General features: G+C 39.8%; 1 protein-coding gene across 1 annotated transcript; it reads left to right on the forward strand.

Annotated features, from left to right (window-relative positions):
* The first annotated feature begins 1,237 nt into the window (after nucleotides 1-1,237).
* On the forward strand, nucleotides 1,238-9,694 carry LOC124138909. The gene is made up of 5 exons (XM_048388631.1): nucleotides 1,238-2,057; nucleotides 2,784-3,311; nucleotides 4,705-4,762; nucleotides 7,219-7,934; nucleotides 8,119-9,694. Exons 1-5 carry the CDS (start codon nucleotides 1,336-1,338, stop codon nucleotides 8,684-8,686), a joined length of 2,592 nt encoding a protein of 863 aa, XP_048244588.1. The 5' UTR covers nucleotides 1,238-1,335; the 3' UTR covers nucleotides 8,687-9,694.
* The last annotated feature ends 13,064 nt before the right edge of the window (nucleotides 9,695-22,758 follow it).

Raw genomic sequence — 22,758 nt, forward strand, 5'->3', positions numbered from 1 at the left:
CCGCTGTCACTAAAGGTATTAGTTGGCAATGAGAATCACTGCCGTGTTGATTCTTAGCTTCCAATTCATACATATTTAAATCCGACAGGGAACACATGATCTTATCAACAAGGCTTTCCACATAGCATGGGCTTCTCAACAACATTGCGGAACTGAGGGAGGATCTCTTAGATATATTTATTTGTCTGTTACGTTAATACAGTAGTTATTACTCACAATGTGACATAATTACGACGATTAGTGTTAAAGATTTATTTGTCATAAATATGAATATTTTAGTTTTATCGAGACAATAGATCTTCCTCTAATTGGTTGAAATGAACTCGAGTGATGTGATACATATTCCCAGCCAAAATGGTACTTGTTGTTACCCTGTCTGGCGCTCTGGCGCTCTGGCGCTCTGGCGCTCGGCATTAAGGGCTAAAACAAGGACTGGTCGGCTCAGAGTCAGTATACTGTGTCTGAGTGGGATAATTCATGTTAAAATGCGGCATTGTATCTCAGTAGGTTAGCACTATAGATCGGCATCAGTCCGGACTAGTACAAGCAGCCACACAAACACACACACGTACATGCTATATACGTGCAATAATCTACGACGCGACGTTAAACCCCATTCCACCTTACCTTCACCCCTAATTTTAAGGAGTGAATTTAATGCAATACCTGGTCTAGATTTACATTTACAGTAAATACACATACGAATTCCATGTATAATGTATTATCCAAAACAGCTCTCGTTGTTAATTCAACTGTCTTATCTTACTAGTGAGCAGACAGAACATCGCACGGGGATATCCCCCAAACTACACATGTGTGCCGCGTTCGATATAGTAAATAAAATAATCTTACATCCTGCTGATTGCGGAACACCCTTCACTAGATGACGTTGCTGATACACCTACCTACTCCAAAATAGAACCGCATACGACTTAAATACACATATTGTAAAGGATAGTGACTCCGCTGTAGACACAGTGACTGGCCTTTTAACAGTGTCACCCACGTATGAATATAGTACACGGAAGACGATCTCGGGACTCGTATATTGTCTTATAAGGTCACGTGCTTATGCCGACATTAATTACTACTGATAACTGAAAATGTGTGGTAACATTTTCCGTATTATAGATATTAATTGTAACCATAAATATATTCACGGGAGTGAAACGGGAATTTCGGAGTTCCCCTGGATTTTATGTTGATGACGAAACTAGAGGACTTCCTATTCGTCTATAAATAACTTCAAAATAGGACATATAAGCGAAGTGTTACAGTGAGGCTTACAACTCGTGTGAACTGAATGGGAATCAATTCACTTACTGAATAAGCAAAATGACAGCTGTTATGGCAAGATCGTGTGGACTCCACTCGGGGTATGCTTTAACACCGACCAGCGGTCCCGATAGAAGCGACTGTCTTGATGACGACTGCCAAGCAATGGCACATCAAGCTATAATGAAATCAGAGGTAAAGAGACTAAACTCATTCAAACTCTGGCCAGTGTGGGCGACCCAAAATCCTGCAATTTTAGCCCAAGCTGGATTCTATTACACAGGAACAGGTGATCGGGTCGAGTGCCCCTTTTGTTTTGGTATTTTAAAACAATGGCACACAAATGATCTTCCTTTATTGGAACATATGAAGCATTTTCCTTACTGTAAATTCATCCAGGGGGATGATGATGGTAACATACCTATAGCAGAAAGTGTACAGAACACACCTGTTTCTCGTAGATCTGCCCAAACCCAAGGGGTTGAAGGCGGCTGTGACTATACACGAGAGGAATTGAGACTTAAATCATTTTCAAGATGGCCGCGAAATGTGTCTCAAACCCCGGAAGCCCTTGCGCGAGCAGGGTTCTACCATATACCATGCGAGGAGAAGCCAGACCGCGTGAAGTGTGGTTATTGTCGAGGGAAAGTATACAACTGGGCCTGTGGAGACGACCCCTGGATTGAGCATGCAAAGTGTTTCCCGACTTGCCCCTATATAAAGCTGTGTATTGGGGAAGATGTCATCAATGATCTACTGTGCCAACAGAACGGTGCCACAAGGTAGGTTGATATATAACATTACTCACAGCTTGTTTTCCTGTATATATTTCTAGATTTGGCACCAACCTAAACGTGCCCGTGGGTTTCACCAGGGTAGTACGCGTCTAAGACTTTCTCCTCCCATATGACACTGATAATGTTTAAGCGGCGTTAAATCCAACTCACTCTCACTCTCACTCTCACTATTTTCAACATTGTTCAACACACATACATGTCGAACTCGAAACAGTAATGGAAACTTTTCCTGCTGAGAGTGGAATCATACCTTGATGCTTGTTCGAACCCTGATTACACCCCTGCCAACGAACGATGTAAATAGTGAGTGAGTATTGTTTTACGCCGTTTTGAACAATATTCCAGCAATATCACGACGGGGGACATCGGAAAATGGGCTTCACTCATTGAACCCATTTGGGGAATCGAACTCAGGTCTTCGGCGTGACGAGCCAGCGCTTAAACTACTAGGCTACCCCACCTCCCTGCGATGTAAATAAAACTTGCATGTTTGCAGTCACGATGTAAATATTATGATGGGTGATGACGTCAAAATATGTATCTGTTTTCCCTCGCGTCCATGGCCCTGAATAAGTGTATGACTGCATGCATAAACGACACGTTATATAGTTTAAATATTTGTAATGGTGTCGTTAACAGATGCTGATCCAAAATAAAGACTGGAATAAGACTTTTCACTCAATTTGATTTTAAATGTATAAATATTTTCAGCAAAGAAAATGGGGAAGCAGTCATGATATCAAACTCTTCTGACGAGGTTAATACAACCGTTGACAAAGTAACGCAACTCATGATGACTGATGCTGTTCAGGCTGTTCTCAAGATGGGATTTACGTCAGATCTCGTGAGAACTGTTGTACACAAGTGGCACACAGAACGATGTTGTGATTCAGTTTCCGCACAAGAGCTCGCCATTGCTGTTCTAGAAATAGGAGAAGGAACAGGAATTACAACAAACAACGTAAATGACACCGGAAGTCATTCATCATCTGACAGGGGCCAGATTTCAAGTCAAACACTATCGGATATGACACAAAATGTTGACCTCGTGAGAACGGTTCAAGACGAGAATGTTCACATGAGAGAGCGGTATCTGTGTAAAGTCTGTATGGAGAATCAGCTGAGGGTGACGTTCCTGCCATGTGGTCACCTGGCGTGTTGTGGTCCCTGCTCTATGGCCATGTCCGACTGTCCGATCTGCCGGACGCCCATTACAGGGTGTGTCAGGAGCTACTTCTAGTCTTCATTGTGTTGTGTGATCAATTGTCAAGTCATGTATTGCAACCGAGACAACATGCTGGAGCACAAGGTGACTTTTCATCAAAACTTGAATATGCATGTACGTGTTGAGCTTGTTAACGATGACACGTACACTGCAATATGAAAAGAATGAGTGTTGGTGAGGAATATCTATGTATAACAGATGTGCCGAACTACGGTTTCAACATGAGCACACATTTACTTGTTTAATCATACAGCGTTATCAGATATGATGTATATGGCAATATATTGTTGTGATAAGTTAAGGTCATACTGTCATTTTCGTTATACGTTCGTATATTTCATCCAAAGACTTACGTATATGATATAGATATTGTGTATGACAATGATTTTCGTTATCTTGTTCCTTGATGTTTCGTTACGGGTATTGATGTATTATTCATTTTATGTTATACTTGTTCACGTGATTTTACAATCATGTTCTTTTTAATTGTTTTTGTTTTTAACGTTTTTTAGTAGATATGTGTTGCTGCGATGTGTTAGCAGTATTTGGTTTTGTTTGTATATATAATGTCATAAAATTGGTTGACAATAATGGCAACTGTGTCTTTAACATACAGAAGTACACACATCTGGACCATGCTTTTAAAACCTCTACTTCAACATGACGACATGTTACAGTGGAAACGTTTCGAAACCTACTTAAGTGAAATAAAAGCGACAAAACCCTTTCCGTATACATAAGAAATCTCTACCAAAAGCAGAGTCGACTGCTCGACTCGGACTATAGCATGTGCCTATGAATCACTATCAAACATTGTAGACACCACGTGCTCGCGAAAAGGTGAGCCCGTCACAAACACACGCAAAGGCAAGTCAATTGCACCTGAAATAATACGAGAACGTATGGTACAAGTCAAAATAGGGCAGTGCGTCGGACATCATTTTTTGTCACTAAAAAGGAAATGTCCTCCAATGTTCTACCAAACAACCCTTGAAAGCTTCACTGACGCCTTGAACGTTGTAACGTTGCTAAACAACTTTTGAGCAAGAGTCGTATGATCATTATTACCTACTTAATGCATCTTTACACTCGGAACGTTATCAGTTTGTTGTGCAATATAATTAGTAATGGAACTTAAGCTCTTCGCCACCATCCACGATCATGACAGGAATTTCTGTAACGTAGCCTTGTGACGTATGTACGTAGTGCGTGACCCAACCTGCGAAATGCATACGTTTCTGCATATTATAGTTGTCGTTTGCTCGAATAGTCCTGGTATTGAGTAGGTTCAAACAGACTTTTGCATACAAGCAGGTATTGCTTACAATGGCCAGACATAACGGTCCGGACTTACTGACACAAACTTTAACTAGTGCTACGATATATGATCTGACGTGTAAATTTCAGCACAAGTAACAAACTCTTCCATAATCATAAGCCATCACCGTTGTACGATTTCGACTATGTAAGCATGTATTGTATGTAAATTACTGTCGGTTAATACCGGGTGTTCCAGAAAAGATGTGCATACCCTGGCCAAACCAATGCGAACACATGCAAGTTCACCTGAACAAACACGGGTACATAGGGGCAAAATAGAGAAATCGGACATAACTTTGGTCACTTATGCGTCAAATGTGGAAATATCCTCAACGTGTCCACCATACCCCCTTTTGACAAATGTGGTGCAAGGCCGTGGATATTGTAAACCTGATTAAAAGTTTTTGAGCCATAGTCGAATGACGGTCTTTGAAATCTGGGTACAAAGAGCATGCTCGATTGCACCTGAAAAGTTGTGAAATGGAGACACCAAGGATGCTGCTGCTGGTATATTGCTCGACATAAAGAGAAAATGGACCATTGCAAAGTTGAACACATCCCGCTTGTCATACAGTTCTGGGATTCCTCATTGTCACTATGAATCTGGATGCATGCATCTAAATAAGAAACAGATGAGGCAGTTTCACTGGTCTCTTCTTTGATATATATCTATGTTTCTAGTTCAGATGGATAGGGGCGGTCGAGTAGCCTAGTGGTTAAAGCGTTCGCTCGTCACGCCGAAGACCCGGGTTCGATTCCCGACATGGGTACAATGTGTGAAGCCCATTTCTGGTGTCCCCCGCCGTGATATTGCTGGAATATTGCTAAAAGCGGCGTAAAACCATACTCACTCTCTCACTCAGATGGATAATTCACTGGAAGGGAGTTGGTAAGTAAAACATAGAGGAGAATCAGTAATGGTATTATGACAATGGGTTGGCTGAATTTAAAGAAACTGGTTTCACATTCTTTCACACGAACCTAATATACCTCGCGATAACGGGTAATGCTTACTTTACACTACGGGACATGAAACAATGGTACATCATCTAGATTCATTCGCTCCGGGGGTAATGGCAGGTTACTAGAAGCTATTTAATTATTTCCTGATTAATTAAATTAGTCTTTCTCTAATTATACCAATAGTCTCGCCAAACGTTATTGGGTGCAGTTACTTCCCTTTATACGGTTAGCAGACAACATATTAAGATTGAAACACATCGACGTCAGTTCATTTCATCGTTCATTGATTACAAAGCATACTATTGTATAGATATTTGCAGGTCAGACACAGCTTCGATTTTAATTTGCAAAACCGAGGAGCAGATTTCGTTAAGTGCGACTTCGGGTACATATGATCTGTTAGATCAAGGAAGTAAACGGGTATTGTTTATTCCCATCTCAGCGTAATAGGGCCTCTTCTATCCTCGATTATACGTTTTCTACATGAAACTAAAAAAATGAATTCGGTCACATATATATTCAGTACGCATCCCAACCGCCATGACTGTCTATTCGTAATACTAGACTAATCATATATGGAAGTATATGCCTTACCATATATTCAAATTTTGTTTTTTGTCACTGAGATCATTAGAATTCTTGTAAATATTCAAAGTTTGAAGACGTACGTGTATGTATGATGTTATCGATCCAAACAACGTGCATTAAAAATGGCAATATTTATACTGTGTTGACATATTTCAAATAAATTTAAATGTTTGAAATTTATTTGGTTTTCTTTGACGGATAAATTGGTCCATTGCTTACATTTAGAAAAAGAATATCTATTATAGGGAGACTATTCCAAATGTGCTTTACACTCCAGGAGCATTGGAACACATTGGAACACATGTTCATGTAACAAATGATGTAACAGTTTTGGTGAGACGTGGAATGCGAATAGTGAGTGAGTGAGTTGGGTTTAACGCCTTACACGACTGGGCCGCCCGTGCCCCCCCGGAATGCGAAGATATTATATGTGGACGGACTGCACCGGTGTGTTTCACAATCATTACGTCACAGACCCATGTTGCACATTCATTGACACGACACGTTGACACGTTGGACTATCACTAGGTCACATTGACGATGTATAGGTAGATCTACAACCAACATGTGTCTCATGAGGGTTTCCAAGTATCATTTTCAACTGACATCGGTACGATACTATCAATATAACAGCCCACTACTAGTTACGCTAATCCATTCACCAGAATTAAGCATACATACATGGACATGAAGGTTCATTCATATATGCTATAAATAGCGACATGAAGCCGAGCGATCTGTCTGCAACAGACAATCGCTATTTGTAGGTTATCGCTGACACTGATTATCAAAGTGATATTGTGGGTGTTTTTACGGTGCTATTTCTTTGACAAAAACACATGATCTTGAAGTAATTACGAATAGTGTATCAAGAGCTGGTATTTTGTAATAAATAGCGGAAACTCCAGTGTGACGTCGATCGTCTATTTATAGCATTGGGTAAACACGCTTTATCCTCGCCTATATAGGCAGTCGATTGAGTGACAAAATCAATCAGCTACAGGTCGTGCGGTTACAAATATCACTTTATATAGCATTTACTAAGCAAAGATGACTGCTGTGATTTCAAGGCCTTGTGAAATCCATCAAGGGTATATATATGCTCCTGCTTGTGCCTTACACCATATAAGCTATCTTAATGAAGCCTCCCGAGCAATGGCGGAGGCATCTCGCATGGAATCAGAAATAAATAGACTAAACTCGTTCAAATACTGGCCAACATGGGCAACCCAGAGTCCAGCTAGTTTGGCTAAAGCTGGATTGTATTACACAGGAAGAGAGGATAGGGTTGAGTGCCCCTTTTGTTTTGGTGTTTTAAAAAAATGGCAAGCTGGTGATAGTCCCCTACAAGAACATAGGACGCATTTTCCTCACTGTAACTTCATTCAGGGGAATGATGTTGGTAACATACCGATAGAAGAAAAAGTCCAGACCTGGACATCTGTTCCACAGGCAACCCAAGAAGCTACCCAGACTACAGGCTCCTGTGACTATACACGAGAGGCCAACAGGTTAAAATCATTTTCAAGATGGCCGCGAAATGTGTCTCAAACCCCGGAAGCCCTTGCACGAGCAGGGTTCTACCATACACCATGCGAGGAGAAGCCAGACCGTGTGATGTGTGCCTATTGTCGAGGGAAAGTATACAACTGGGCCTGTGGAGACGACCCCTGGATTGAGCGTGCAAAGTGTTTCCCGACTTGCCCCTATGTAAAGCTGTGTAAAGGGAACGATACCGATGACCTTCAGAGCCACCCACACAAGAGGTATGTTGATATACATCAAATTATATGCATGATTTATTACAAACATCGATATCGTAATTATTTATTTGCTATTTATTTGTAAATATATATAATTCATTATAAATATTAAATAAAAGATGACCCATTAATTGGAAATGTTAGATCTGATATTTTGTAATATAATATATATTTTGTATATTTTCAGTACTGGGAACAAGACGGAAACTATCTTTAAATTACATTCTTCTGAATCGGAAGTTGACGAAGTAACACAACTCATGATGAGTGATGCTGTTCAGGCCGTTCTCCAGATGGGATTTACGTCAGACCTCGTGAGAACTGTTGTACACAAGTGGCACACAGAACGATGTTGTGATTCAGTTTCCGCACAAGAGCTCGCCATTGCTGTTCTTGAAATAGGAGAAAGAACAGGAATTACAACAAATAACGCATATGGCACCGGAAGTACAACGCCAAACAGACGTAAATTACGCCATGAAGACATCAACAGTCATTCAACATCTGACAGGAACCAGATTTCAAGTCAAACACCATCGGATATGACACAAAATGTTGACCTCATGAGAACGGTTCAAGACGAGAATGTTCACATGAGAGAGCGGTATCTGTGTAAAGTCTGTATGGAGAATCAGCTGAGGGTGACGTTCCTGCCATGTGGTCACCTGGCGTGTTGTGGTCCCTGCTCTATGGCCATGTCCGACTGTCCGATCTGCCGGACGCCCATTACAGGGTGTGTCAGGAGCTACTTCTAGACACAATTGTTTCGTCTTGTCTTGTTCTCTTGGGCCCGGGACACTTATTCATGGACTGAACTGAACACATACGTGCAGAAGTAATGCTGAGATTGTATCGAAAAACAGAATCTGTCCACGAAACTTCTTAAAAAAATAATCATGCTTCATATTGTTGGGGAAAAGGTAATTGTCTGCCTCAAAAATTGCATTGTTGCAATGTGTTTTCAGAACAAATATATTTGGCTCATAGTTCTAATTAATTAATATCAAATGGTCGGTCCTAATGAGTCAATGACATGAAGTGTGGTGATGAAAGTGCTCTAATCGTTGAGGACCAGCACAGGGGAATATTTACACCCCTGGTGCTTTTTCAAGGACACATTATTTTTAATGGACACTTTGAATCACCCGAAGTTCTCACAAATTCAAGTCAAAGATGAAATTATCCAATTTATGTTGTCATTGATCTTACACTTCAAAAAATGTGTTTGTTGCTGGACTTGTAGAACATGAAAATGTTTACATTTAGATCACATTTGTGCCAAAATAGCATTTTACCCTATGTGTATTGATCGATTGTTATAGTTCTGTGGTATCTGAGTCTTGTAAATTCACATGTACTCGTTTATTTATTTTGGTTGTTATTGTTTTTACTACTGTGATATCATAAGTACTTAGCATTGCTCATTGATATATGTTTATGTGTCCTGAGGTGGAAGAATATATGTTGATATTGATATTGATCTTGGAATAGTTATTTGTTTGTATGCAAGTCTTTCATGATAGTGACTGTTAACATGGCAATAACATTTTTCTTTCTGTTGTTTTCTGTTGTTTCTGACATTTGTGTGACATGATATATATATTTAACAAAGCTTCATGTCTCTTGCATCATTGATCATACATTTATATTTATTTTTATACATACAATACAACGATGAAATTTTGAATGTCACCCTTACATGCCTTTATTTGCATCATAAATAATAAAGCAATTGTTAATGTTACCATGAAATAAATTTTGTTAACTATATTTGAATTGTACTTGGTTTATTGGAATTCGCCCTGTGGGGATTCCGTGCTATTATAAGTCCCTAACACGCGTGCGAGGCGACTAGGTGGATTGGGTGGCCAGGCTCGGTCAGGATGGTGATTGCGTCTCTTCCTACAAGAATGGCTTTGGTCGTTGCCCACAGTATCGAACACTGGGTTGCCTGGTCCAGATTATTGACATTATTTATAGGTGTTAAGCAGTAAATTCCGACACACACCACACACACACCACACACACACGCGCGCACACACACTTGTAGGTATCAAAATGATTGATTTATATACAGTGACGTGTGTGTTGTTGTTATTGAAATTCTCTTGTATGAATTCTCAAAGACTTTCTTCTGACATGAAGGACGAGTCATAGTAGTTTCGCGGGATTAAAATGTACGTTTGTGAGAACAAATGGCGAGGCGCAGTAACTGTGTCTGGGTATCCCTATAAAGTACTGTCACGATTCTTCTGTCCGTCTCAGAGCACAGCCAAGTACTCGAGACCCAACTAAACCCAGGCGCCTATGTAAATCTCAAGGTATATGCAGTTTGAGCAATACTGCTGTGTAAAGTGTGTACATGAGTACAGCTGCTGAACAAAAGTTTGTTACATTCACAAATTTCGTAACAGTTGTTGCATTCGTTTCCCCCAAAAGTATGAAAGATGGTCCTTTCTTGTCAAAATAAGATAGTCCACACATTTTTCATGCAAATAAGGCAAAACAAATGTTGGTATTATGCAGAACATTGAGTTAGATTATGGATGCATTACAATTACTGCTCAAGTTGCGGAGGTAATTTCTACAGGTATCGCCAGTCTGTCTCGGTGAGTACATTCTTTTTGAACATGTACTTTCTAATGTTTAAGAAACAACTAAACTGCATAATTATTCGAAACATTAATTGCTTTTAAATGTAATATACTCAATTTGGAATCTAATATAAAGATACTTACAAAATTCCTACACTGTACAAAGGGTTTCATGACTTGATGTCCGGTGCCATTAAAAATTGGCATTACCAAAAAAGATTTTATCTGTTTTCTTTTGCAGAATTGTCTTAGATAACGGATTTTTTCAATATCTGCTGCCGCAAATATGACAAAGCAAAGAAATTTAACTTTTAGTGAAAGAACCCGGATTGTCACCCTCAGGCACACTGGACTGAAATGGAAGGAAGTTCAGAAAGTGATGGCCGAAAAATACAATTGCAGTGTCACAATACATGGTATGATAAAGTTGATGAAAAAATTTGATGCCACAGGAGATGTTATTGATGCACCCAGGTCTGGCAGACCAAGATGCACAACAGAAAGAGAAGACAGATTGATACGCAAACAGTGTATGATAAACAGATTCTCAACTCTCAACATTTTGAGGGGTATTGTGCGGAAAAGTGTTGGTTTGCGGATCAGTCACATGACAATCTCAAGACGTCTACAACAATTTGGGTTGAAATGTTACGTCCCTTGTAGAAAACCCCTTCTGAATGCAAGGCAGAGAAAACTGAGACGGGACTGGGCAAGAGCACACGCACATTTCAGAGTGGCAGATTGGAACCGTGTACTTTTCTCCGATGAATCTATTTTCAGATGTTTTAGTAATAGGCGTAGGATGAAAGTAAGGCGTCTCCAAAATGAGAGATACCGCAGTTATTGTTCACAGGTGACCGTAAAACACCCACCCCAGGTTCATGTTTGGGGACTCATGTCAGCAAATAGTACCGGTATTCTTAAAAAGGTGCATGGTACTCTTAATTCCCAGAAATATCAGACTGAGATCATCAATGACCTCAAAACACAGTGTGAATGCCTTGTATTTCCGAGTAAAACATTCCTATTTCAGCAAGATAAAGCCCCTGCCCATTTTTCCAAGAGCACTCGTGTGTTTTTGGCTGCCAGAAACATACCATTATTGGAATGGCCTGGTAATTCCCCTGACATGAGCCCTATTGAGACTCTCTGGGACATTATTGGCAAGAGAGTTGCTAGGGAAATGCCTACATCAAGCAAGGAGCTCTGGAATTTGGTAAAGAAATTTTGGTATTCTGTCTCAAAAGATACCTGTCGTGGTCTCTTGGAATCGATGCCTAAACGAATAAAGGCACTACGAAAAGCAAAAGGGGGTAATACTCCTTATTGAATGTACTTTCTTCTGATACCAAATAGCGCTACAATAAAAGTATTAATAACCTTGTAATATGTGTATAAAGTCTTCATAGCCATGTAAACATAGCAATGTAACAAACTTTTGTTCAGCAGCTGTACATTATTGGAATAACATTGCCCTACATGTGACCCACATTACAAAGCTATTGGTCCAGAGCCTGAACCATATTATTTCCCCTTCCTCCAAGCCTTCATTGTAATGTTATAACCCAAATGAAGCAAGTCTAGAATTTCCACAGGTTCTGAATCTCCAAACGCGCTGGGGCTCCTTTTCAATTTAACTGTAGTTGCTTATTTCCATCCAAATACTATATTTTCAGAGACTAAGCGTTCGTCTAAATATTCAGCCGCGTTCTAACTTTATATTTTTGCAGTAAGCTAGTCCAGTCAATCTACAGTTTTAACCCCAGCTAATTGCAACAGAAACAATTTCTTATGAAATTCAATCAGCATATATGTACGTTACACATTCTAAACGTCTAGAAAAATCTAAAGAGGGGAATATAGTGAATTTTGCGATGAAAACGTGCAATATAGTGTTGAAAACGTATGGCGCGAATGGGTCACCGTACAGATAAAGGAAGATAAATCCTGACGATTGTTAAGCCGACGAAGTTTGTTTACATTGTGATTCGGAAGTAATTACTTGTAAATAATGCCCCTATATGGTGACAATACGGAGACAGATTTAACATATGATGTTAATTTCAAAACAATTAAAACATACACATAACATGCAACAAACACGTGAGATGAGGTGAGGTGAAATTGGGTTTAACGTCGCGTCCAAGATTATTGCACTTATAAAGCGACGTGCATGTACGTGTGTGTGTTTGTGTGGCTGCTTGTCCGGACTGATGCCGATCTATAGTGCTAACCTACTGAGATAACATGAATATCCCACTCAGACACAGTATACTGACTCTGAGACGACAAGTCCTTGTTTTAGTCCCTTAATGCCGAGCGCCAGACAGGTTAACAACAAGTACCATCTTTGAACGTCTTTGGGTATGACGCGGCCGCGGATCGAACCCCGGACCTTCCGGTCTCCGGGCAGACGCTCTACTACTAGACCACGGAGGCGGTTCTTAAAATTAGGGATGGATTTGAGGATGTGTAGTTTATCGAGTCCCCAATGTTACATTTACATTAAACTTGTGGAGCGAATGCATATTTCATCAGGTGAGGTGAAACTGGGTTCAACGTCGCGTCCAAGATTACTGCACTTATAAAGTGACGTGCATGCACGTGTGTATGTGTGGCTGCTTGTACCAGACCGGACTGATGCCGATTTATAGTGCTAGCCCACTGAGATACCATGCCGCAGTTTAACATGAATACCCCACTCAGACACAGTATACTGACTCCGAGCCGACCAGTCCTTGCTTTAACCCCTTAATGCCGAGCTCCAGACAGGGGAACAACAAGTACCTTCTTTAAACGTCTTTTGGTATGACGCGGTCGGGGATCGAACCCGCTCTCCGGGCGGAGCAAACACGTGAATGTGAATGTTTTGGTATGTATAATCGCCATGCCATGTGTCCGTCTGTTAGAGATTCGAGCCATACGGCAGCTTAAATTCGAACTGCATTCAAGTTTTTACATGCTAAATTTTAGTAAATGTATTTTAGGGAACATATAGTGAACATGCAATGTGTTATTGCTTTTGTTACGCAATATTCAACGGAATATACCATTGAAAAATACACTAGTTAGAATCACTTGGGTTTTGAGAGAAAAAAATATCTTTTCGCCATTAAATATCATATATCGTGTTTTGTATGGTCGATTTTGGTTGTCACACTGGCTCAGAATCGCTAACCACGAAGCCTTTGCCAACAGTCCACTTTCTATTTTATGTTTGTGATTTATTAGAACATAAATGTTGCATTATTCTTTTTATAATGTTCTTTTTTTATAGAGAATTTCGAGGGAAAGGTTCGCGAGCACATAATGTATTTTTCCGGAGGGGACTCAACCCCCAAAAGTACTAAAATCTGTACTTGACTTATAAAGTGTCATCCCAAATATGACATTGTTACATTTGACCACTTTCTAAATGGCATTGTGTGCACACCCTTGTTTTAGTTAAATGAATAATAATAATAATAATAATAATAAGAAGAAGAAGAATTATAGCATTCTATGTATGTGTCACGTGTGGTACTCGTGATATATAGGAATGTAAACTGTGTTGTCACATTTACCATTCCCAGGTTTTAACACCCATTTTATTGTCTTATCTAAACTTGGCTAAATATGCATTTAGCTGTTTAAAGAATAAAGTGCGTTGTCACAGCATGCCGTGATGGTCAGAACGCCACACTATATTTTATTTTTTTAAAATCAGTCGTTCCTTCATAAGTCATACTTTTGATATTAATTTCACATATGTCTCGGATGAATATGGGCACGGGTGGGAATTCTGGTCAGTTAAGAAGAGAGTCAGTTACCCGGAAACTCGTTTATCCAGACAATGTTTCAGAAAACGCAAGTGTCGGGATAAGCGAGGTTCGACTATATTTTTATATTTGTTTTTATGTTGACCTCTAAGAGAGCGAACGCCCCGATGTTTGCAAAAGTCAATTATTTGTAATTGTATTATTTTAAAAGGTCCTAAGAATTAGTAGTATCTACAAGCCAACACAAACCAATCGGAACCTAATGTTGATTAAAAAATAAAAAATGCAAATCGTGCATTTCTGCTCGTGAGCAAAATGCGTTAGTTACTTGCATTGGGATACCTATTCAGCTGTAAGTATTAACTAATAAAACACTCGCCTTGATTTCAGTTGCTGATTGTGTACATAATGTGCATGTTGTGTATTCAAATGCAATCCATGTCATGTTCATACTTAATAAAACAGTGTGTGATACAGCGACTTTGTTACTCATGGAATCTGCCTCGAGTGTATATAATTATGATATATTAGGGAGTCCCCACCAAACAATTTTGTTATGTATACGTTGTGGGAACGTTGTGATATTACATCTATAGCACGTTATTCTGTGGACTGGCAACGTTGTGCACCTGCGTTGTGTTACTTCCCAACGTTACGCGAACGTTGTATTTAGGTTGTGGTAACGTTGTATTTTTACGTTGTATTTTACGTTGTAACGTTATCATATTACGTCCATGCAGCGTTATTCTGTGGACTTCCATAAACGTTGTCACAACGTTGTCAGCTAACGTTGTGTTAGAAGGCTGAAATACTAAAATATGTCCTGTCCATACGACAGTTTTGTGTGGACTCCCACTGACGCTAAGACAACCTAGTAAAACAACGGTTAAAGCGTTCGCTCGTCACGCAAAACACCCGGGTTCGATTCCCCACATTGGTACAATGTGTGAAGCTCATTTCTGGTATCTCCCGCCGTGATATTGCTGGAATATTGCTATTGACTAGTTTTGGTTTCATTGAGGTTTACCGGAAAACCCCATTGTTGACAATAATTTTCCAATTCATTAATTTATTTATGTAGACCAGGTAATGTGCTTGAAAACAATACTATATCATCGGCAAATGGAAGGAGAAATATCTTTGCTGTTTTGGGTTGAATCTGGATGCCATTAGTTCAATTTATTTGGAATTGCTGTGCTAATTCATTAATAAAGAATGAAAATAGAAAAGGGCTCAATATGCATCCTTGTTTCACACAAACGTTACTTTCAAACGTATCAAATATAGTATCATTATATAGAGCACACAAACCTTTACACTATGACCCATATTCACAACAACTTCCCAATTTTACTACTAAGACCATGCGATTTGAAAAGATACTATAATTTGTTCCTGTTAAGAGTCAAACGCCTTGGAGAAGTCGACAAAACGTACATAGAATTTTCCACCTTTCTTTGCCAGATATCTTTGTATTACTGACTCAAACATAAATATATTATCAAGTGTAGAGCACCCTCTTCTAAAACCTGACTGATCCCATGAGCGCCATCAATTTTCTGAAAAGTCTTAGCCCCAAATACTCTTCTTTTATTTATGATATAAGTAAATATTTTACTAAAAATGCTTGATAAAACAATACCTCAAAATTGTTTGTGTCATTCAAAGAACCTTGTTTGTGAGGTGGGATAATGATTTACCCATTTTTCGGAAAATGATGTTTCAAAGATAATATTTAATATAAGGTCCAGGTATGGAATAAGAATATCAGTAGACCTTTTAAAGAATTCTCCAATCACGTTATCATATCCAGATGACTTTCTATTCTTAAGATGGTTAATACCCTCCAGGATTTCTTCATCTGTTATTAGCCTTTCGAGTACCTTTCGTGATATTACATAATCATCATTATCTAACTCTGCTTGTTGCAAATTCAAAATATTCTTCTTCTTCTCCTTCTGGTGCAGAAAAAAAGTTTTTTCAAATGCTCACACAAATCCTTAATATTAATATTATTTTACTTGTCCCAAGACCTTTAATTGTTGCCCAAAATGCTTTCGAATCGTGAATATTTTGTCCCAACAGGTCAGCTTATTTTCATAATACTCTGATTTCTTACGTCTACACATTTCATTATAATGATTACGAACACGGTGATAGTTTTCTAGTGAGGCCAAATCTTTCTTTCTCCTAAATGTATTTAAACATCTTCATCTTTCTCTCTTTAAAGATTCACAGTCGATATTATACCGTGGCTCTATGTAGATAATATTGCACGACCTTTTCTTCATATTCGCAGCAGCTCTGCATAAAGCTTTAGTAATGTATTGCACACTATCATTAATACTAGAAAATGCTGCATTTACTTCTTTTTTAGATATGTCTACTATATCATCTGATGATAATTTCCCTGTGAAGTCTTCACATCGCTCGTTTCCATACAATCTTGATTGAAGCATTCGTATATGTGTTACGCTTCGCATGTGTTACACACGGTGTGCTGAGACACATCGTGACAGGAAGAGGAGACATACAAATATACATGCACGTGCACAAGCACACATGCTCGCACACGCGTCATAGTAAAGCACTAGGGCAACCTTTACACATTCGATGAAAGCAAGCTCATATCAAATATCATAAATACACGTCGATCCGTTTACATGCTGACATTATACATATTTGACCATGCTTAGGGAAGTGAATAGGATTTAGGTGCGTGCCATTTCACCAAAAAAGAGAACAATCTGCAAAATATAGGGAAGCCGATCTTCTGGGTTCAATCTAAGCGAGCCATCATCCTAGGGAACAATCGCCGTGCATTGCGAGACGATTGCTGACGTGACGTTAAAAATTCCATCACTCAATCATTCCAAAGCAATTGATATGTTTAATTTTTAAAAGTCCTGAACCATACAAATATTAAACATGTCATAACTTTTTATGTTTTTTCGTAGTGCATCTAATATACTACACACAGAGGAACACGCGACATGTAATATGGCAGGTTGTATTTTGTGTTCGTTGTGGACTCTGCCATCAGCGTAATTCGTATATTTGTTTTTGATTTTTTGTACAGTAAATATATTTACTGTGATGTAACATGCGATTTACACAACGGTATGCGTTAACAAAAATGTTTTCTTGAGCATAAGTAATCTCAGCTAATAGCATTATCCATTGTACAATTATATTGATTATATCATAATCTAAGACAAACAAATGAATACAAAAATAAACTCCTACCAGGGGAAAGCTATCATTTGAAATCGAAATAACAAAGCAGATTTCAGTCACAAACACACCCATCAATCTATGATATTCCTGGAAAGGAATGTTATCTTGCAAGGTTGTAATATACGTGAACATCTTCAATGTATCTGATTAAGCGTAAAGATATAAACCCCCACTAACTGCTCAGTAACATTCATGTAATATTATTAATATTCAAATAAGTGTACTTGTTCTCAGTGGTTGTAAAGTTGATGCATATACAGAAGCGACAAATGTATTATGATCAGGGTTCGTTTGTACGGAAGCGTGGTAGGGCCACGGTGAATCTTTTTTGTCTAAGTATCTTCTACGTAGGTCTTATTATCTTCTACGTAGGACTAAGTATCTCCTACGTAGGACTTACTATCTCCTACGTAGTACTTAGTATCTCCTACGTAGGACTTAGTATCTCCTACGTAGGACTTACTATCTCCTGCGTAGGAATTATCTCCCACGTAGGACTTACTATCTCCTACGTAGGACTTACTATCTCCTACGTAGGACTTAGTATGGACTAGAATAACTATCTCCTACGGACTTAGTATCTTCTACGGAAGTCCTACGTAGGAGATACTAAGTCGTACGCAGGAGATATTGATTCTAGGCCATACTAAGTCTTACGTAAGAGATAGTAAGTCCTACGTAGGAGATAGTAAGTCCTACGTAGGAGATGGTAAGTCCTACGTAGGACATAATAAGTCCTACGTAGGAGATACTTAGACAAAAACAATTTTCACATTGGCCCTACTACGCTTCCGTACGTTTGTATCCCATCAGCAAGGGTGAATCAGGTCCTAACACATCTGTTTTGTCATAAAGCGCGTTATGCAGTCAAACCTCGCTTGTCCGGACAATTGCGTTTTCTCAAATATTGTCCGGATAAACGAGTTTCTGGATATTTGAATCCCTTGTAAACTGACCAGAATTCCCTCCCGGACCCAAATTTTCCAAGGCATATGTGGACTGACTGGCAAAGGTATGATATGTGTAGGATCGAGTGATTTATAAATAAATACATTGTACTGTACTGAATCACACGGCATGCTGTGACAACTCACTTTATCATTGAATTTTTTTGGCCTAGTTTAGATTCTACACTTGTTTTGTGTACAGCTGTGGCGGAGAGGTTAGGGCAACCTGACAAATATGAGTAAAAGCCAGGTTTACCTCCACTACATTGAAGCTGAGGTTGAACTCACTCGTGTGTAGCGAATAGCTTTATGAAGTACATCACGATGAGGCAGCAGATACATACATATATATTTGTTAAGCACAAAACCATGGTGAGTAGTCCTGACATTTCCTCGAAACCATGGGCGGCCATGTAGCTTCAACAACTTAGTTCGTGATTTCACTGGACATTGGTCAATGTGTTTATTTAATAAACAAAGACCTGGGCAGACAGAGGGGCTGTATTTCCTTCATCGAACACACCCTGCGCATGGTCACAGCTGGTGACTTTCTCTGTTGGAATAATGCAGTTGTTAGGCCGTGCCTAGTAACGAACAAGCACTTGTTTGGCAGAAAGGTTTCGCTTAAATGTCATCTTGTTGCCTCGTGCCTACCCTCATCTTGCTTAATCACAAGTCAACTCCTCATTGGCTTATTAGGATTTAACATTGTTAGCAATTTTAGACCCTCTTTTTCTGAATTTACTTGGGCTCATTTTCCCTCATGTTTACATATCTCAAAAGAATAAGTCATCAATGTTGTCAAAGCTGTCTGACATATTTTTTTATTAACAGTTTATGAAGCTACACACTGGCCAAATGTTTCATGGACAAAAACCACACTCTGTCCTTTGGAACGATTTTGGGGTTATGAAGTTTGTAGAAACATCTTTGTAAATATAACTGATGATATTATTTAAATCAGGATAAATTAATACACTTCTTGAGTCTACAGGAAAATGACATGCTTTCGCTAAACTTTTCTCCCACAGATTCACGTAAGGGCAGGTTCACAAGCTACAGCTGTAACCTAATGAAAGTTTACAAAACGCGTACAGTTCAGTATGAACCTAAGTGGCCCAGTACGAGAAAACAACGGAAACTGAAGAATGACAAGTATGAACAAGAGGTGAGGTGAGGTGAAATGAGGTTTAACGCCGCGTCCAAGATTATTGCACTTATATAGCGACGTGCATGTGTGTGTGTGTGTGTGTGTGTGTGTGTGTGTGTGTGTGTGTGTGTGTGTGTGTGTGTGTGTGTGTGTGTGTGTGTGTGTGTGTGTGTGTGTGTGTCCGCTTATACTGGTCCGGACTGATGCCGATTTATAGTGCTAGCCCACTGATATATCACTGATATGCCGCAGTTAAACATGGATACCCCACTCAGACATGGTGTACTGACTCCGAGCCGACCACTCCTTGTTTTAGCCCCTTAATGCACCAGGCACGGTTGCAACAACTACCATCTTTAAACGTCTTTTGGTATGACGCGGAAAGGGATCGAACCTCGGACTTTCCGCTCACTGGGCGGACGCTCTACTGGTAGACCACGGAGGCGGTCAATATATCTACGAAATATATCAAGAATGCTGCGGCCATGTAGACATGTTGCGCTCCCGACACATTTCTTCTATAAATAATAAACTTATTTTGTATACCTACATAGCGAAATGCATCCGATATTGATTATGTCCAATACATCGTGTTTTCACTATAAGTGTAATCAGATATGAGATAGAAATATCACATGCTACTATACTGAACCGCAAAAGAGACATATTAAATATATGAAACTTGGCAAAACTGATCATCAAGGTTGAAATTAAAGTGTCAAATGTTCTTAAAGTGAACCACGACACTAGTCGCTGAGTAAATGGCATCAGAAGTCAGTATCTCGTGTGTCCGTCATGTGCATTGATGACTGCCGTGCAACGTCGATACATGGAATGGATGAGGCGGTTGATGAAGGCCATAGGCACTTGAGCCCACACTCTGAGGAACGCCTGAGGCAGTTCAGCTGCAGTTGTCGGCCTTGGTCGGACGTCATTCAGCCGTCTTTGAATCTCGCCCCACAGGTGCTCAGTGGGATTTAAATCGGGACTGAGGGCAGCCAACTGCATGGTTCTGATCCCATTCTGCTGGAGGAAGTCTCTGTTGCTCTCGCAGTGTGGGCACGGGCGTTATCATGCTGGAACTCGTGGTTGCGGCGACGTGCCAAATGAGGTATGGCGTGTGGTCTCAAGACTTGATCAATGCTGTTGTGACACCATTGCCTCTCCCTGGACCGATGTTCTGGAAGACCACAGGGCCGACCCTCTGTGCAAGACCAATTCCACCCCACACCATGATGCTCGGACCACCCCACGAGTCTCTCTCAACAACACAAGCATCCGAATAACGTTTCGCACGGCGTCGCCAGACTCTCTCTCTGCCATCTGCTGTTCCGATACCATCACAGCTCTCGTCTAAGAAGAGGACTCTTCTCCACTGCAGGTGGCGCCAATGCTGGTGCTGTGTTTCCCACTGAAGACGGTCCCGGCGATGACGTGGTGTCAGAATGGATCATCGGTGTGGCCTGTGACAGTGGAGGCGTCTGCTCGTCAATCGTCGACGCACGGTGTCCGCACTAATGTGTCGCTGGTGTGTCCCCATGGTCTGTCGAGCAGTTTCCGCAGCAGTAAGCGTTGTTGATGATGCTGTCGCACAATCTAACGATCCTGACGTCTGGTGGTGACCCTTGGTCTTCCACTACGTGATCGGTCATCTGTAGTGTTGGTGGTCTGGCACCGTTGCTGGAGCCCGTATATGGTCCTTACGTGGACTTGAAATGCATTGGCTACTTCCCGGGCGGTTTGTCCAGCTTGCAATCGTCCAAGGGCTTGGTGTCGCTGATTTCTTGTCAGTCTTGGCATGTGGTAGCAATTCAATAACGAATGAATGTTATCCGATCTGGGTGAATTTTTATAGGGCAAGAAATGGGGGAACGCATGTGCATTTTAATTTGCACGGAACTCACGTGCATCGAGTTACCACGGTCATTGCCGTGATGCGTTTGGGCGATCGGTTTTATTGTCATATGCTTTGTTTTTTTATTATCAAATTTCCTTTTTCCGGGCAAGGTAATGTTAAATTTTAGAAACTTTGACAAAAACTACCCAGATATTTAAATGACAACCTTTTATGCATGTACCAGGGGGTGACGTTTCTTTTGCTGTTCAGTATATATACGTATAATGTGTATGAAGTATGTTCAATACTGTATGAGAGTATTGTACACTCTTCATTCGCAACATCAATGTAGCTACAGTTCGGTTTGAGAAGGCTGTAGAGTATTAACCAGTAACTACAACAAATGAATTTTAATTATATGTCTATAGAGGAAAGGGAAAAGTCTTTAATCGAGAAATATGTTTTCTCATGACACAAAAGAATAGTGTACCTTTATAGCCGTGTAACGTTTCAGCCACAATTTTTCTACAAATAATAAACTTATAACGAACTGTGAAGCAGAACTGCTTGTACTCGCCGGAACTAATGCCGGTTTTTTAATGCTTGCACACCAAGGTACCATACCGACAACAAGCACCATCTTGTAACATCTTTTGTTAAGGCGTGGCCCTGGGGTCGAACCCCCGACTTTCTCCTCTCCAGGCAAAAGCTCTTTCCACAAGACCACGGTCCGGTCCTTTATTATACAAAATTTCAAGGGCAGATTTAGTATTGCTAAAAGTTTTTTACACCATTATCAGATATGATGTTATGAAATATTATTATGACAATAGTCAAAGATTTAGTCTGTCTTGTCCTCGTTCTAAATGGACATGATTTTATTATTATGTATTATTACCCTTCCAAGTGTTTGTATATATTAAGTTGATAATATGAGTGAAGGGTACATGTATCCTATATCAATACAGTAAACTACGGTTATAACGAACTCAAAGGGACCACTAAATTTAGTTCGTTATAACCGTAGTCCGTTATAAGCATATTTACAACATATACACAGCAAATGGACGGGACCAAAAAACAGTTCGTAATATCCGTCAGTTCGTTATAAGCGTGTTCGTTATAAACGTAGTTTTCTGTACTCTCTGTTATTGCGTTATACATGTGCATGTACACGAATGTACAGAATCACATAAACCACGTGAACATAATACCCTTTAAATTCAAATTTACTTGATAATGATTCCTATAATCTTCAAATCTAGTATTTTATATTTTGGTCAAACAACATTGTATTTTGCTCT

The sequence above is a fragment of the Haliotis rufescens genome, unplaced genomic scaffold, assembly GCF_023055435.1.
Source record: "Haliotis rufescens isolate VD_foot unplaced genomic scaffold, xgHalRufe1.0.p SCAF_75, whole genome shotgun sequence".
NCBI lineage: Eukaryota > Metazoa > Mollusca > Gastropoda > Lepetellida > Haliotidae > Haliotis > Haliotis rufescens.